This window comes from Anoplopoma fimbria, chromosome 13 (genome assembly GCF_027596085.1).
Source record: "Anoplopoma fimbria isolate UVic2021 breed Golden Eagle Sablefish chromosome 13, Afim_UVic_2022, whole genome shotgun sequence".
Taxonomy (NCBI): Eukaryota; Metazoa; Chordata; class Actinopteri; order Perciformes; family Anoplopomatidae; genus Anoplopoma; species Anoplopoma fimbria.
Window position 1 is genome coordinate 17,526,911 of NC_072461.1, and position 16,537 is coordinate 17,543,447.

At 40.6% G+C, this 16,537-nt stretch overlaps 1 protein-coding gene across 1 annotated transcript in view; it reads left to right on the forward strand.

The window, feature by feature from the left end:
• si:dkeyp-14d3.1 (transmembrane protein 132C) overlaps nucleotides 1-16,537 on the forward strand; it is a 101,526-nt gene that overhangs the window by 61,843 nt on the left and 23,146 nt on the right. The window contains exon 5 of the mRNA XM_054610114.1: nucleotides 8,095-8,281. Coding sequence (XP_054466089.1) covers nucleotides 8,095-8,281 — 187 coding nt within the window. The remainder of the gene's footprint in view (nucleotides 1-8,094; nucleotides 8,282-16,537) is intronic.

Consider the following 16,537-nt stretch of genomic DNA (forward strand, 5'->3'; position numbering starts at 1 on the left):
TAAAAGGATAGCCTCATCTTTTAGCATTAGACTTTTAGAGTTTGGGTGCACACTGTATTAGACTTTCAACTTTAATAGGTTTGTGTATATTTGCACAAGCAGCAATGCGTGTTGTTGGTTTTTAATATCCCATGCAGACAAGTTACTGTAACCTTAGATCCTTTGCTAGTTTCATCGCCCTGACCTCTCTGGCCTCAAAGACCCAGCTGCATTACATGTTGTGCAGCCACAAACAAGGTGGTTTTGGTACATTACGTAGCCTAATTACCAGGGAGCTTTTCGCCAGTGCACAGACCTTAATTTAATCTCACGACTTTTAATATTGTATTAATTAATATTCATTTCATGCATATATATACTGTATATATATATACCAAATTCATATGAATTCATCCTTTTTGCGACAGGATTTGGCACAATTTAAGGCCTTATGATCACGAAATATAGATTCAGAAAAAGGGGTTATAATTTGAAGGAGAACTCAGAGGAAGCTTTGTGAATTCTGATATTGCTTTTTTCTAAAGTTATGCCAGTTGGGTGAGCCTGGGATGAATCCTTTCAGACTAAAACAATCTTGGCCAATATACAGTACTGTATTTCAAGTGCAGTATGCTGAAAATATCAACATATTCCTCGGTCTGCTGCATTGATTTTGGCTTCTTTGTTTTTTTAACTGGTCAGACAATGTTATAAGAGTGCAATGCCACATTTGGGGAGTACTCTTCTAACTGATCCAATAGTGAGGAAATAAGTTGAATGTCACATGTATTCAACTCAGGGTTTACTTCATGGATCAAATACTTACAAAATATATCCATCACATTACCTCACAGCAGTTCAAATCAGTGGCTACTTTACAAGTGGACGTGCTCAGGGGCTTATTTTACGTTATGACAGCGAATGTCCTCAAGAAGAATTTGTGTGTCTTAACAGGGATGTACTTAAAGATATATGCTTCCTGTTACAAGTATTCATGTCTTTCACCACACTCCCACATTCCCAACACAACATTTAAAACAGAGAGCTTCTTTTAACAGCACAGTTATTATTTCCTCTACTTTGTTTTGCCAGTTTTTGTTCTTCCAGTTTAGAGGTGTGTAAATTAATGTCAGTTGACACACCATAAATCAAAGGTATTGGTTTAATATCTTAGAGGAAATGATTGCAGCATGAGGGATGGTCCGGCTTGCTTGATTGTAACACAGGTCTTTCACTGCAGCCTACATGTAGGAAACGCTATGACATGTTTAAGATACTAGATTCCTTCACACAAACATGAATCAATACACACTTGAATGCATATACGCCCACACACCCAACACAAACCCATACATTCAGAGGCAGCTTGGTGTTAAAGTTTAATCAAATGTAAAATTGGCGTCGTTTTGAATGTCATATTGACAAGTTAATGTTGGGCGCTGGTGGCTCCTGTCAGCAGGCACTTTGTACGGAGGGATCTTTATAGCTTACATCCTGGAGGAGGATAGAAAGAGCACTCACAGACTGCAATGCATTGCTGCCGCTGTCAGGTGAAAGGGTAAAAAGATGCTTTGAATTTGATGTTTATTTTTCTCACTTTGGGTCAAACCTAGAGGGAAATTCGATATTGACACTTTAAATCTGTTAAAAACATTCTATGAATGCGATTCTTAAAAATTGTACTTACTGCAAAGGTGTCAGTTATTGCACTTTTTCCCTTTTGCCTACTAGTGATCAGCACATTTAGCACCAACAAGGCATAATAAACATATATTTTCACTCTCACCTGCTTCAACGTTTCATAAAAATAAATACACAGAAAGATGTGTTATCTCTATTGTTGTTTCCACCATTGGCCAGCATTGCACTTATTTTATAAATCCTCACATGAATCCAGTCTAGTCTTTTATCTTAAATTTTCTGTATTCCTATCTGATTTATCTCTCTTATATATCCGGCTCTAACTCTCTTGTGGCCACTACATACAATATATCTCTGCTGCTGCATAACCATGAACCTCCAAAGCCACAGAGGCAGCTACACCTCACTGACATTTATCACTATTATTCCCGCCCCTGTCTTCCCTTTATTTGAAAGTGTTTCGGGGGGAGTTTACACCTTTTTCTCTCCTCCTATCTCCCTTTCTATTATGGACATGGATGAATTGAAAAGGTCGACTGGGTGTAGGCGTCGGAGGGTGCTTTTCCTCCTACGCTCCCCCCAAACTTCCCAACCCCCGCTTCCCACCCTTTGGCTTCTTTCCTTCCCTCATCTCCCTTCCTGTACTTTCACAGAAACATACTGGAAAAAGATATTTTGAACATAAAGATACTAATGGACTTACCATACCTGGCTTTGTACTCAAGTTCCTTTTGCCTAACTTGCGAAAGTTTAACATTTATTCTGCTATCCACACTCAAACTTCTAACAATGTAACTTTACAATATAAATATTATATTTTTTATATTTTTTGTAATAAGTAAACATGTGGAAATTCCAGTCCATATGCAGTGTTTTCTACTCTCTACGTGTGGTATCAGATGTTTCTAAAATGTTATCAATCAGACCCATAATCCATTAATGAGTAATAATTCTGCATAAGAATACAGTGTGTTATATGAGTATCAGAATTGCATAGAGCCAAAATGATTAATCAATTAAAAGATTGATAGAAAAAGCAAAATGTAAATTGGGATAATTGGAAATAATTTAGATTATTTTTATGCAACAAAATTCCAGTCATTTTCTGGTTCCAGTTTCTCAAAGGTGAGAACTTATATAAAATGTCTTCGGGTTTTTAAATGTTGGTCGGTCAAAACAAGATCTTAAAGGACATCACCCTGAACATCACCCCACTCCCGCCACAAAGGAATTGTGATAGGCATTTTAAAATCAAGCTTTTTGTAATTGTGTAATTTAAATGTATGAAGTATCTGTTTTTCAGTGTCTTATAGAGGGGGGCTTACTTATCATTGCAGCACTACTGTTTTATGACAGACGGTCATGGTGTCATTGAGCTTGTTGACACAATTGCATATAACATTTGAATTTACAAACTGATGTGCTGCTTTGTGCATTTGATAAACTGTAGCAGGTGCATGCAGTAGAAGTCTTTATGGAGATACCAACAGATGTAGATGCTATTATATTTCAAAGTCAAGAAATCATTATAATAATGTTTGTATTAGATTGAGAAAACCTCAACTAGCTTGAGTGATTAGGACCACAATGTTTGCAGGCAGAGATTTATTATGCATGGATGCTCTTGGGTACAGTATATACTGTGCACGTGCATACATGTATGCATAGCTATTTGCCTGTGCGTGTGTGGAGCCTATGTGTGTGTGTGTGTGTGTGTGTGACCGGGCTCCATTGTGCTGACTGGTTTATTGCTGTTCCAGGTGACGGAGCATGAGAACAGCAGAGCTTCAAGGTGCTGCTTTCAGGCACCACTGAAGCCACAAATTTGATTATTTTTTCCCTCCACAAGTAGTTTAGAGTTTGCATGAGGCCCCCCTCTCACACACACACACACACACACACACACACACACACAAACACACACACTGACACGCACACATAAACAGCATCTCCTCTGGTTCCAGCAGCCTGCATTCTGCATCTTCATCTGCCTTTCTGTTTCCGTTCAACTTCTCTTGTTACAGTGATTCAGCAGCGTAGCGTGCTGCTCTGCTGAGGTTTGTTATTGCCCTCCGTGGCATGTTCTTTACATCTTACTCCATGTATTGTATACATAAAATATACAAAAGTCTGACAAATGTTTTGCCCGACATCATTCTGTTGTTCTAATGTTACACTAATGTGAAAAAGATACATGTCTTGAATACTTGATGTACAAGTCGTAAAATGAAGAAACTGGACCTGAAAATGTCACTTTATCTATCCCACAAAGCCTCTCTGTCTATCTCTCTCTTATTCTCTAATCCCTATTGGGTGCGGCAGTGGGCACACGGATCCTATCACATCAGGGGGAGCTTAAACAAGGAGTGTCACAATGACACAGTGAGTTTGATAAAGGGACAATAGAAGCTCTTTCAATTTTAGCTCTTTCTCTAGAGAAATCTGTTGAAAGGGAAATTCCTCCAATAACGTTGTCCTGTTTCTGTTTATTCAATTTGACATTTAAATCTATCTTTCTTTAACCTTCTTGCCGCCTAAATTCAATAGCTGTCTTACATACTCCATCGAGCTGAATCACCTCTGCAAGGAGCTTTCTGAGCTGTGCAATTAGTGAAGATAGAAGTTAAACAGTAGAAGTTTGGGTTTGTTGGGGACACTTTTCTAAAGGACACATGGAAGATGTTGAGAATATAATGCCAAGTTAAAAATGCTCTACACACTATTCAGCAGCAGATATATTTTTTCTATGGAAAGATTAATGTCTTCTTGAGCAGAGAATGAAGTCGCTCCCCCACTGAGTTTGTTGTAATCCGAGCTGTGATTTGTTAGCCGGGTCGGCCGTACATGCCTTTTAGTGCATGTTAGTGCACATGAGCAGGCATCCACTAGCTACCTTATAGCGGCTGCTCTGCACTGCTTCCATACTGTGGTTATAGCCGTTGTCACAGAAGCATATCACCCCACTCCAGCCATTATCAAGGCAATAAATTTGCTCTGAATTTTGTATGAAGCACCGTTATTATTGCCAAACTGAAAGCGTTCCGCTTATGATTTGACCTTTTTAGCTGAAACTATTAGTTTATTAATCAATTTGACAGACAGAAAATGAAGGAAGTTATTATGAGTAGGGATATTTTAAGGCATTTTGGCAAAAATGCCAAGACATTCTCTATCAATTGTCAGGGAAGGCTATTGTTCTGTGATATATATCATATTTAAAGATTTTGGACGAAGGGGGAATATGTGATGGACAATTTTCAATATTTTCATACTTTTTATAGATTAAATTAGATCGGATTAAACCAGTAATGGGCATAATTTGCTACCTCTAAAGGGGTATTTTCTACTCACACACATAATTTAATACGGTTGTTGATTTGTTGGGAAATCCTCTACATTTGGCAATAGATGCAACACATTCCATGTGACAGGAAGCAAACAAGGGCCATGGTAATGTCTTTGACATTTCTAAAATCAACAGCAACAGGGGTGTGAGAGTTACAGTCACCTTTCATCACATCTGCCTATTTTATTCATGTCAACCATTAGCTATACATTGTCATTTTTAATGCGTAAAATGCTAAATATAGCATCTTAAACAGATACATTACGGTGCTAAGCTATTCACTTATGACTCATTGTGTGTCACTGCATGTCCTACAGATCTGCTTGTGTCGTCGAGATTAATGAGCATCCTGAATGTTCCTAAACAGCTTCCTTGCAGCCGTCTCTCTGCTATTCTCAGTGAGTCAGTTGTCAGCGGTCTCGGGCAGCACCTTGTCAAGTCCGATTTCCTCTCTAGTTTGCTCTCTGAAGCCAAAGGGCCAGCTGCTTCCAACTTGAGGGCCTGTTATCTACTGAGCCCCTCTCTATTGCCTTCAGCTGCCCTCCGGTCGTCTGTCTGGCCTCAGATTTAGTCAAACCACCACCAGTTTACAGATAATTATCAGGTTGAGACCAGCTGGGTGGCACACATCCACAGGTCCTTTGTTGCTAATTGAATTAGACCTCATGCTGGAAGTAACAGAGAAATGAACAGTTTCCCCCAGCGAGCCATGTGATTAGCAGACTTGGAGAGGGGAGGTCGGCTCATTATGGCACACTGGTGTATATGGTCGATGTCTGTGATTCAACGTCTGAGTCACATTCACCCAGACACCGATGATTCTGTCAGGTTTCATTTTATGACATATGTCAATGCAGGGTTGAATACAGTGGAAAATCTGAAATGGACCACTTACAGGCTTTCTTCGTGAGGTTAAGAGCCCAAAATGTCTGTTTATTGCTCCCTGTTTTTGCCATCTGCTATACAACTTATTGGCTAGCTAGATATACAGCCTGCAGCAGCTTTGGTTTTTAAGAGTCGTCATAAAAATTGCAATAAATAAACCACTTTCACCATGAACATTGTATTTATTATAGTCAGAGCTTTCACAATTTCTTACTAAAACACACACACATCCTCCATCCACTGTCGTATAAGTTCCATTCATTTCCATGCTAATCAAAGTCAAAGAATGACAAAAGCAAAATGAACGTTTGCTTTTCTTTGCATGTCATTGCTCTTGTTCTTGATCTCAATTTTGCACCTCTCCAAGATCCTATTTCTTCTCTTCCCTTCACTCGTCACAGTTTTAACACAGCTGTCATCTTTTCAGGTCCTCTTTTGAAGATGGATATTTCTGTCACAAAAATGCTGAATTCACAGCATGTCTGCATTTTGGGTTGGCATTTTTATTGTATGAAAAAATATAAAAAAACTCATAAAATTCATAGCATTCGCAGCTGCTATTAAACTCTGCCAACTGGATCATGCGGGGAAGGAAATAATTGACAACTCTAAGGAGAAGAAAAAGCTAATAACAGTCAACTTTTCTTTCTTTCTAGAGGCCCTTTAACTTTGTGATGATGTGAATTTAGCTCCTCTCCCCGGTAGTGTAATCAAACCTTTCTGCTGTGCAATCTCTTTCATTCCCTGCCTGCGTGTCTCGTTGCATGCCTAAAGTGTGCGATGTTTGCCGGAGCAAAAGTCTGCCTGTGCTGCTGAAAGTAGGCCATTTGGGCTGATGACACAGGTCCTGTGTGACACTCACTGACTCTGGAGCTCTCAAAGGTTTATTTCTGGACGTTCAGCGCATCATCTGTTTTCCTGATGAACCTCATGGCGTTACCGGTCTGAGATTAGCATCTGTCTTTTCCCAAAGCAATGTGGGACGGTTATGTAAGTCCGTGATGTCCTACTACGCCTTCAGTGGCTCGGTGCTCTGATTGGTACACTGTTATGAAATGTGACACAAGTTATTTGGTTGTCGTCTCAATTATTCATACACACCTCTGTTGGATGTGAAAATTGGGTTGTTGTGCTCTTCTGCGCAACAAATTTTTCATTCTCTCAGAATAAAACTGAATAATATGAGAATGATGTGGAAATAGTGTTAGACCTATGCGGATAAGAGGGAAGTTGATGAAACATTTTCTATTTTTTATTGATTTACTGTTTTTAGTCCCCTATTCATAATTTAGGATGTTATACATTTACTGTGTTGTCTTTCCAAGATGTATTTCATATGTATTATCTCTCTCTGGAAACGTTATTTACTGGCTTTGGCTTTAAAAGTTCTCTTTTTTTGCCTCATGCTTGAGTGTATTTTCTACATGTTACATGCAACTCCTCTCCAAACAAACTACCATGTGAATTTATTCATCTCTCCTCTTTGCTGTCTCTCCCTCCTTCTCCATGTTCGAATTACAAGATGCTGTTTTGTGCCGGTGTGCCACAGAGACCATGCATGAAATTTATTGGCCCTGAGTTCCGCCATTTGACACGCAAGACATGGCTAACGGATCTTGTGCCATTTCCCATCTCCTCCGGCTCCAGTGTAAAGCTGACCTTTCCTGCCTCCAGGCTATATTTAAACTCTGAGCACCAGAGACTTATGGCGCCACGGGAAATTTTATTATCAACGCTCTCCATTTGTCTGACTTAATTCGGGCCTGGCGTAGATCGTGCCAAAGTATGTCGTATATTTACGCTCTGCTATGGCAAACAAGGGCACCGGTGACAAACCTGACCATTAACACCTTAGCGGGGGTCGAAGCCTTGTGAAGCATTCCTTTGAACTGCCCTGAGGATCAGCCGTGAGATGATTTGGTTCTGTTTACAGTGCACAGCAAACGTGGAAAAGTGTGAGAGGAATAGGAGAAATAGGGCTGCAATATTATTCCATGAAGCAGAGTTTTTACCAGAGAGGCAAACATAAAGGGACTTGACAATTGAAGCATTTCAGTTGCTAAAATGTCATAGATTTCAGCCGCAGACACATTCATAAAACTTTACTGTTTTGTCGTCATTAGAGCTGACAGTAGGTGGAATGAGCTCACTAGCAAACACATCCACACATCTTTTTTTCGAACTTTCGTCCAGCGATCTGCTTGATCATTAACTGACACTCTTTTTTTTCTGTTCTGTGGCAGGTCTGAGATGGGAGTTCAGAGGGTGCTTCAGGTGGATCTGAAAATGGAAAGCTTTCCTGAGCCCCTGGGCAGCCGCTGGATGGCCTGGCAAGTGGAGTACCCGGCGAGTCGTGCTGCCACACAAGAGGCTGAGACGGAGATCCAACTGGCGCAGGAGGACCTAGCCGGCATCGTGCCCCTGGCCATGGTGAGTCATGCCACTTCAAGCTCCGTGCCAACAGCTTTTCAATAAAGAATTTAGAAACATAAAAAGGATGTAATACCAAATATTTGAGTAGCAAGCTGGAATGCTTACAAAGTAAAATGTTACAAAGTTCCCTTGCAATGAAATACTTCTGATAACAGTACATGTATATCAATGAAATGCTATGAAGGCCACAAACAGTGCCACACAAACAGTGTATCATTTTCTGCAAAGTTATGAAACAACATATATATATAGTCAGGAGGGAGATAGGGAAATGTTGTTCTTTTCACTTAATTATATGAATCTGACAGCTATAGTTACTACTTTTTTAGGTTAGGATTTTACATGCAAAACATGTAATAGTTTATAAAACACAATGACCCAAGAGCAGGCTGGTTCTACACCAGCATGCTCATGAACCTGAACAATTGTTATTAAACAAAACAAAACATTGAGAACTTATTATAAATACCTCCTACACTTTCAACGCCATACAATTTCATCATTGAATCATCAAAAATGAATGTGTTGCATACATGCAAATGCATCAGTAACAATAACACTCTGAGAGGGGCCATTCTGCATTCAGAGTTTACTTTACTTAAGAATATTTTGTTAATACATTTACTTGAGTAAAATTTTTATGGATGACATTTTACTTGCAAAAGAGTACTTTTATATTGTAGTATAGGTACTTTTACTTAAGTAAAGGATACTGAATACTTCGTCCACCCATTATGCTTAGATAGAGAAGGCAGAGCTATAATGTGGGTCTGTGTTTAGGAGCACGGCAGGAGGAGAGCTTCTGTAGCTCCTAGCAGGCCTCAGATGGGTTCTGGCTCTGGCCCGAGGGTAGGCCTGGAGCTGTGTGTCTCCGTCGGCGAGGCGCAGGTACTCTGTTGTGTAGACGAAGCCAAACTCCCCTTATAGAACTTCACACAGTAATTTGTGTTGACTTAAGAGAAAGACTGTCACATCAGCGCTGATTACTAAAACAAAAAACTTCATTAATTTCTATTTTGGTGCTTGTGATCTGCGTGATACAGCCCTGACTGTTGTGTCAGTGTTATTCTCTAAGTATTGCCCGTAGCTGTGTAGATGATAGATGCATGTGGGTGGCTGTTCCTGGATTCAGAGGAATGCGGCGCTTCCTCACCCACTGATCCATTCTCAGGATAATTGAAGCAACGACTTTAATGCCGCAGCATTGTTCGAGTTCCTTCTTTCACATCCTTTTCGTGGCACTAATGCATCAACAGCCTGCTGTTGTCTAGGAATACATAGTTTGCACTGACAAAAAATTGCAAAGTTGATATGCATTATTATCTCGCAAAGGCTTTACTGTGTTGTTATCTGCTCAATGAAAATCACGTTTGAAACATAATCTTTATTTGATCAACTAATGTGGCTTTTTTTGCAAGACAGAGGAGGAAATCCACCTTCTCTTGTTTGTGTAAAATTAATTCTCAGAGTATCGACCCTTTGAAAATCTAACACGCACTCTTCAATCAAACCTCAAACTGTCTGCTGTTTCATATTCGGCTCTATTTTACACAGAAGAAGGGATTTTAATGGCGAACTATATATCATGTTACTTTTTTTCACAGTTCCAAAAATCCAATTTCAATTAACCTGATATTAAAGTTATTTGCTAAACTTAGCGAAATCAATTAGGGGCAGGGTAATTTAGGCAGGAGCCTCTCAGGAGATAAAGATTAATAATGTTTCATGTGTACAAAACTGTGTGTATGTGTGTCTGTGTGTATGTGTGTGTGTGTGTGTGTGTGTGTGTGTGTGTGTGTGTGTGTGTGTGTGTGTGTGTGTGTGTGTGTGTGTGTGTGTGTGTGTGTGTGTGTGTGTGTGTGTGTGCGCCTGTGCCCTGTATGAACATAGGCTGAAAAGGCTTGATTTTTCCCTTCCGTAACTTGATGAAATAAGACCTGTCAGTGAAGCAGCTGCTACCATGCAGGCTGTTTTCTTACAGCGTTCGTAGCTGTACATACGAAATGAATGTGTTGTAATGTGTAGATATCCCTCAAAATCAATTTCGCATGTAATCCACGTAATCATGAACCAGCAAGTATAAAGACCGCGTGAACCCTCACAGAGCGAGCAGAAGGCAAGGTGGATGGTTTAATCAAAAAAATGCCTTTCACCCAGGAGATGGTTGTTCATGCCCTTTGTGAAACAAGAAGTCAATGTTGATTTATTTGTCTTAAGTGACGCTGTTCCCTAGTTATTTTAACCAAAAAGTCAAAAACGGTTGCTGGACTTCCTAGAAAATGAGGAATCACTTTTTTGTAAGATATGATACAAACCGTTGTATAAGAATACGTTGACCTTTGACACTAACATTTGAAATAATCTGACTTTTACTGAAAAGACGTTGATGGGGACAATTTGTTTCATTTTATTTTGCACCACAATAAGATTTTCTACTTCTTTTCCTTCCAAGTGCTTCTCCAACACAGATATAACTTCCCAAGTGCACAGCATCTCCAGCCACCCCATGGTACTTAACACACAACACAAATACATGCAGAAACATTCAGAACTCATTACCTCTGTCTGTCTCCCTCTGTCCCTTTTTCGCTCTCCCTCACTCTTAGGAACACACCACACACACACACACACACACACACACACACACACACACACACACACACACACACACACACACACACACACACACACACACAATATAAGGCTTTTGCAATCTGCATGCCCCAATATGAGAGAAGCACACAAGCGAGAAAGAGGAAGGCTGAATTAGATTACTCGGGATCACTGTGGCATGAAAGGCCCACAGATAAGTTCCTCTCCCTTCCCCCTGCTACACTCCTCGCTGATAGAAAAGAGGAAGTAAGGTAGTGTAAGAGCAGTGCCGTCAACCCCCTTACACACACACACATACACACACTGATACACACACGCACTGACATGTCACCATCCACCATCACCACCTTGCCTCTTCCAAATGGAAAACAAAATCAGGTTTTCCAATAGAAAAAAACAGTTTCTTCACAAAGACCTGTAGTCAATAATAGAGTATTGAAGATGGAGACTTAGCAAAGACTTAATATAAGTAATGTGGGCAGACAGAATATTGATAGTCACATACCCAGTAATAATTAGCTTCATTGATGGTAGGATGTAATGGTTGTTGTTACACAAGTGTTCCTGGAAGAAATGTCAGATTACTTTTAGGGGTAACACCAATCGTGCAACATGGGAATATAATATTGGAAATCCACGCAGAGTAGTGGTCCGACCCTCATAACTCAAAGATGTCTGCCCACAACGGTGCAGATCATCAACATCATGTTCTGCTGCAGACTGTTGGCAGTAATCTTTCCTCCAGATGCACACCAGAGAGAAAAAAGAACATGTAGAAAATGTATTATGGTCAGTAAAAGTTAACTGACCATAATATAAGTTTTCACTACTCTGAGGTTCAAATGTGGAAGCCTTTTACAAGGAAATTGATCTTTTAAAATATTGGCCTTGGATGCAAGAGTTGCAGTTTTTTAAGCTAGAAGGCAGCCTTGCAAAGGGTGTTTGATGCTGGACATTTTAAAATTCTGTGGAAATCTCTAGGACTGTTGCTCAGTATTCAGCAACTGATCTGAAATGTATCGATGTATCCATTATGGCAAGCTTTAAACATTAAAGGTAGGGTTCATCATCTTTCCAGAAACATTTTAGATATTTTGTTGAAATGTCATTACATTCTGACAGCAATAAATGATCAAAGTATCTGTGGCTGCGCTGGAATGTGATAAGCCCGTCCAATCATTTCATTTGGCCCAAATATAATGATTGAATGGGCTACCCGCCTGTCTACACAACTGTACTCGGCCCGTGCACTCATTGCTCGTCACTGGAGTCTTCCACAAGCTGCTAGTTTGACAGCTGTGATTACTTACTATAGTCATGTTCATTGTCAGCGGTTATAATGATCATTTTGGGGTGATTGGCTTTGGAGGGAGGCCTGAGGGGACGGGCTGTTAACGTTGCCGATTGGCGACTTTCTTGCTAGATTGAGCAACTTTTGGAGCTAATGTTGTTATTTCATTGGAAAATAGTTGGCAACACTGGGCTGGGTTTTTCGGTTTGATATTTTCTAAAATCCAGCGTACTCCTGCTGGTTTCTCAAGATTACAAAACCTAGTTTTTAATTCTCACTAACATAGCACAAGCATTGGCGTCTGCTCTTTTACACCACTGGTCGAAAGCAAGTGCAATATTCACCCGTGTTTATGCCTCTCCTTTTATCCCCTAACTTGGAAGAAAAAGATCTGGGTCTCTGATAGCCAAAGTAATAAGTAGAACATGGCTGAAGGCTGGGGCTGTGGAATGTAGCGTTGATCAACAGTATTAGCAATATTAGATCTCAGACAGTCAACGTTATTTTTATAAAGAAATATTGCTTAATGGAACATTCAAATAATTACTATTGTCTAACTTTGTTGGTACTTTGTAGTAACTCCAAGTAAAGATGAAACCAAAAGCCGTTTTTAATGTAGTCTATTTGGATGCGCTGTAGTTGCTGTATTTTTTGAAATAGTGGATCATCATTTTGATCAGTGATGTAGACAGTATATGAAGGTTACTGATGAAAGAAAGAAGAAAAGAAGAGCAGGGGAGAAACAGAATTCTCCTTTCTTTGTGACTCTAGTGACTTCACATAGCATGCTTAAGGCATTTGTTGACACATCAGCTCTCTGGTTTTCCTCTAGAAGGTAGTTTCATCTTCAATTAGCACTAATTAGTGTAATAAGCTTTTTATTTTGTCGTAATGGAAAAGCTGCTGTAATTGTGTTTTGACCAGAAATAATCTAATTTTCTAAACCTTAGCTGACCATGTCATACAACCAGGTCGTAATGTAATAAAGCTAATGACTGTAAAAAGGAAGCTTATTTTGGGGTTGATCATATTTATGGCCTATTACTTCAATGGCTCCACAGACCTGTTCCCAGCCCATTTATGTCGTGTTCTAAATTACTGCGCCCTTGCTGGAATGGATTATCATAAAAAGGTATTTTTATTGCATTTTCCCAGCCAAGTGATGGGCTCTGCCACAGGTGACACCTCTGAGAAAGCAGCGACTGGGTTTTGAAAGATGAAACTCTGTTTTTTTTTCAGTTCCCTTTGAAAAGAGCTCCTCCTGCGTGTTACCACAGACCCACCTGCATTGGGAGGGCTCAGAGCCACGCTCACCACTTTGTCACCAATTTCAAACCGCGAAGCAGGAGTTCTGCAAATGCAGCAATTATTTCAAAAGCAGAAAACGAAAAGACTACTCAAAAGTTTTAGTCAGTTTAGAGCGAGGAAACGCCTCAGAACTCTTCCTGTCGAGTGTACTACCGCCTGCCTATCGTGGTTTGTCTTCTCTTAACCTGCTTTTTTTTTTTTGATCTTTTCCTCTATTTCCTCAACCTCTTCTCTACCCCTACATTGTTCTGATTGCTCCAGACAAACATACATTAATATATTAACAATGTAGATTAATTGCCTCCCTTGTCACCCTCCGCCTCCTCGTGTTGGCATCTTCTGTTTCACTTAAGTGTGAAGAAGCTGTGGTTTTTTGGGTCATCTTGAGATGGATCTTAACAGCAGTAATTGGATGCCTGAGCAGATTCCTCAGCACAGTAGGAGGCTGGTCCATTATCTTTTACCATCGTGAAGTAATACGCTCCTGTCCAGTCTGCCCTCATCATCATTACCTATGCTGTGGATGCCTGGTGATGGAGAGGGAGCAGGAGGACAGGGGATACATCATAACTGGACTCATCAGTCTTCCTGTTCCAGCCGAGACACCAAACTGTGCTCACTCACACGAGCATTCGTGGGCATAGAGATGAGAAGAAATGAAAGCAGGCGTTTGTATTCACGTACTGCTCCAATGTATCGTTAAACAATACATCATCACCCCGGCCTTCTCTGGCCACTTCTGCTCTCACATGATAAAGTCATCTATCAAGATCCTCCAATGAATGTTTCATTTTACTGCCTTCGATTCCATTCCCTCTGTTGCAATGCACATCTTCTCTGCCAGACAAGTGAAATCTGGGAGGCCATTTGTCAAACACAAAGTTAGACATACAGACACAAGCACTCATAAGCCAGCTAATCCTGCAGAAATGCCGCATGGACCCATGTAACATCATACAAGCTGTTAATAAAAACAGCATGTACTGTACACCTTGCTTGAAAGTACCTGATTTCAGTCATCTAATAACCCAAGCCACTCAGTTCCACTCGTGCTGAGGCCTCTGTTGCAGGCCCCTGCTGCTTTAATGGAACAGGATAAAACATAGCTTTTTTTTCTACTTAGCATGAATTATACAGTTTACAATAGGGGGCTGATGGATGGACCCCAAGCGAGCAATCCATTAGCATCTACTACAGCTTAAAGGCTGCTGATGAAGTGGTCGCACTAATTGAAGCTGCCGCAATATACACATGTGATGTACTACATGTACAGCTAATTAGGAAAACAGATTGGGACAAATGTTCACTTATTACAGTACATGATCAAACTTCTTGGCTATGTATGCCTTAACATTTTCCATGTCCCTTAACCTTTGCCATCGCAGGATGTCAAAGGTATTCAGAAGGAGTGAGGAAGAGTTGTTTTTTTTAGGTTTAATAGCAAATTCCTCCAATGTGACTGAGGAAGATGAAAAACCCTGAACTGCTTTTGTAATTAAAAGTGAGTGGGATGGGTTTGTTACCTTTTAAAAAACACAACGTCCTTTGTGTGGTATGTGATTACTGCTGCTGAAACTATTCCAGCAAAGCTCGCTCATTGTGGTTTAATCAGAAAACAACAAAAGAAAAAGTCACCTTTAAAAAGCTAACCATCCCACAATGCTTTTGAAAGCAGTGAGGTCGAATCACTTGATTACTGTGCCGTAACCATTCTCTGAAGATGACCCACAAGGCATTGAGTGATTCATGCATTTGTGCTAAAGTTTATTTTGCTTTGCTAACAGAAAATGCTGAAGACCTGTACCCTTTGGAACCACTCATCTTCTAGTTTCTCTAATTGAATGCTGTGAACCTTCATCCCCGTCACTGTAGGCCTCTAAGTGCCACTAACCCAGTCAGTTATGGTGAAAATAGTTTGTACAGCAAGAGAAAAAAATGCAGCGATGAAGTAAAAGGCGGGATCCAGACTGACAGATCATTCTCACAGTGACAGGGTCAGCACACATCCATATCTCACATCTCCCCATAATTGTTAACATCCCACTTCACTCTCTGGCCAAGTTCTTGTCTTTCTGCGTTTAATCTTGGCCCATTGAGGTTTGAGAGGAATGTGTTTATTTATTTTTTTGCGGTAATGGACTCTACAGTTGAGCGGACCCTTTGTGTCTGCTGAGAGAGGTCCGTGTCCAGAGGGCAGCTAAGCCAAGCTAAGCCAAGCTAAGCTGCCAGTATGGATCTCGATCAGAGCCAGGTGAAGAAATCAGAACAGAGATCAGGAGATCATCTCTCGCAGGCATGGTTGGCTGTCGGTGAAGAACTCTTCATCGATCGGCTCAATGTGATAGATATTGGGCTGAAATTGAGCAGACTGGTGCAGGCAGGGATGTCTCACTGCCTTCTATCCTCCGGCCCCGGCAAACAGCAGGGGCACCAGTGAGACATCACGGTACCGGCAGCCAGCTTCAGTCAAAGCACCCGCCAGCTCCATCTCTGGAGCCCCCTGCAGCTCGCTCATCAGGTGAGCACAGAGCTGGTGCCTGACCTTGATTCTTCTGCCGCCGAGTCTGACTGTTGTTGAAATTCACCAGGGGATGCCCGCTCGTCCCTTCTGACCCGTTGATCTATATGTATTACAGGTACGGTATTCATGAGAATTGCAGGGGATTCGTCCTATAAACCTAAAATATTGTACTTCCACGTCCAGCCATGTTTTATTCACTAGCTCCTTTTCTCAGCATGAGGAGCAATTCATGGCCACTTTGACTCCAACCCCTTTTGAAAATAAAACGTCCAAGATAGATCCTTAGGTAGACTCTTTGCATTGTAGAAAATGAATTATACTGTCAGCAACCCAGTCCATAATGTAATTACTATTTGGGGGGGGATTTTTCCTGTCAGCCTGTTGTCAGTTCCCCACAGTCAAAGTTTACCCGTAAATCTTGTGCACTCATAAATAATTTACAGTTGAGAGCATTTCTATTTGACTTAAACATCAATACCGTGAACTGTCACGTGAATCCTCTTGCAAAAGTGATGAGGTA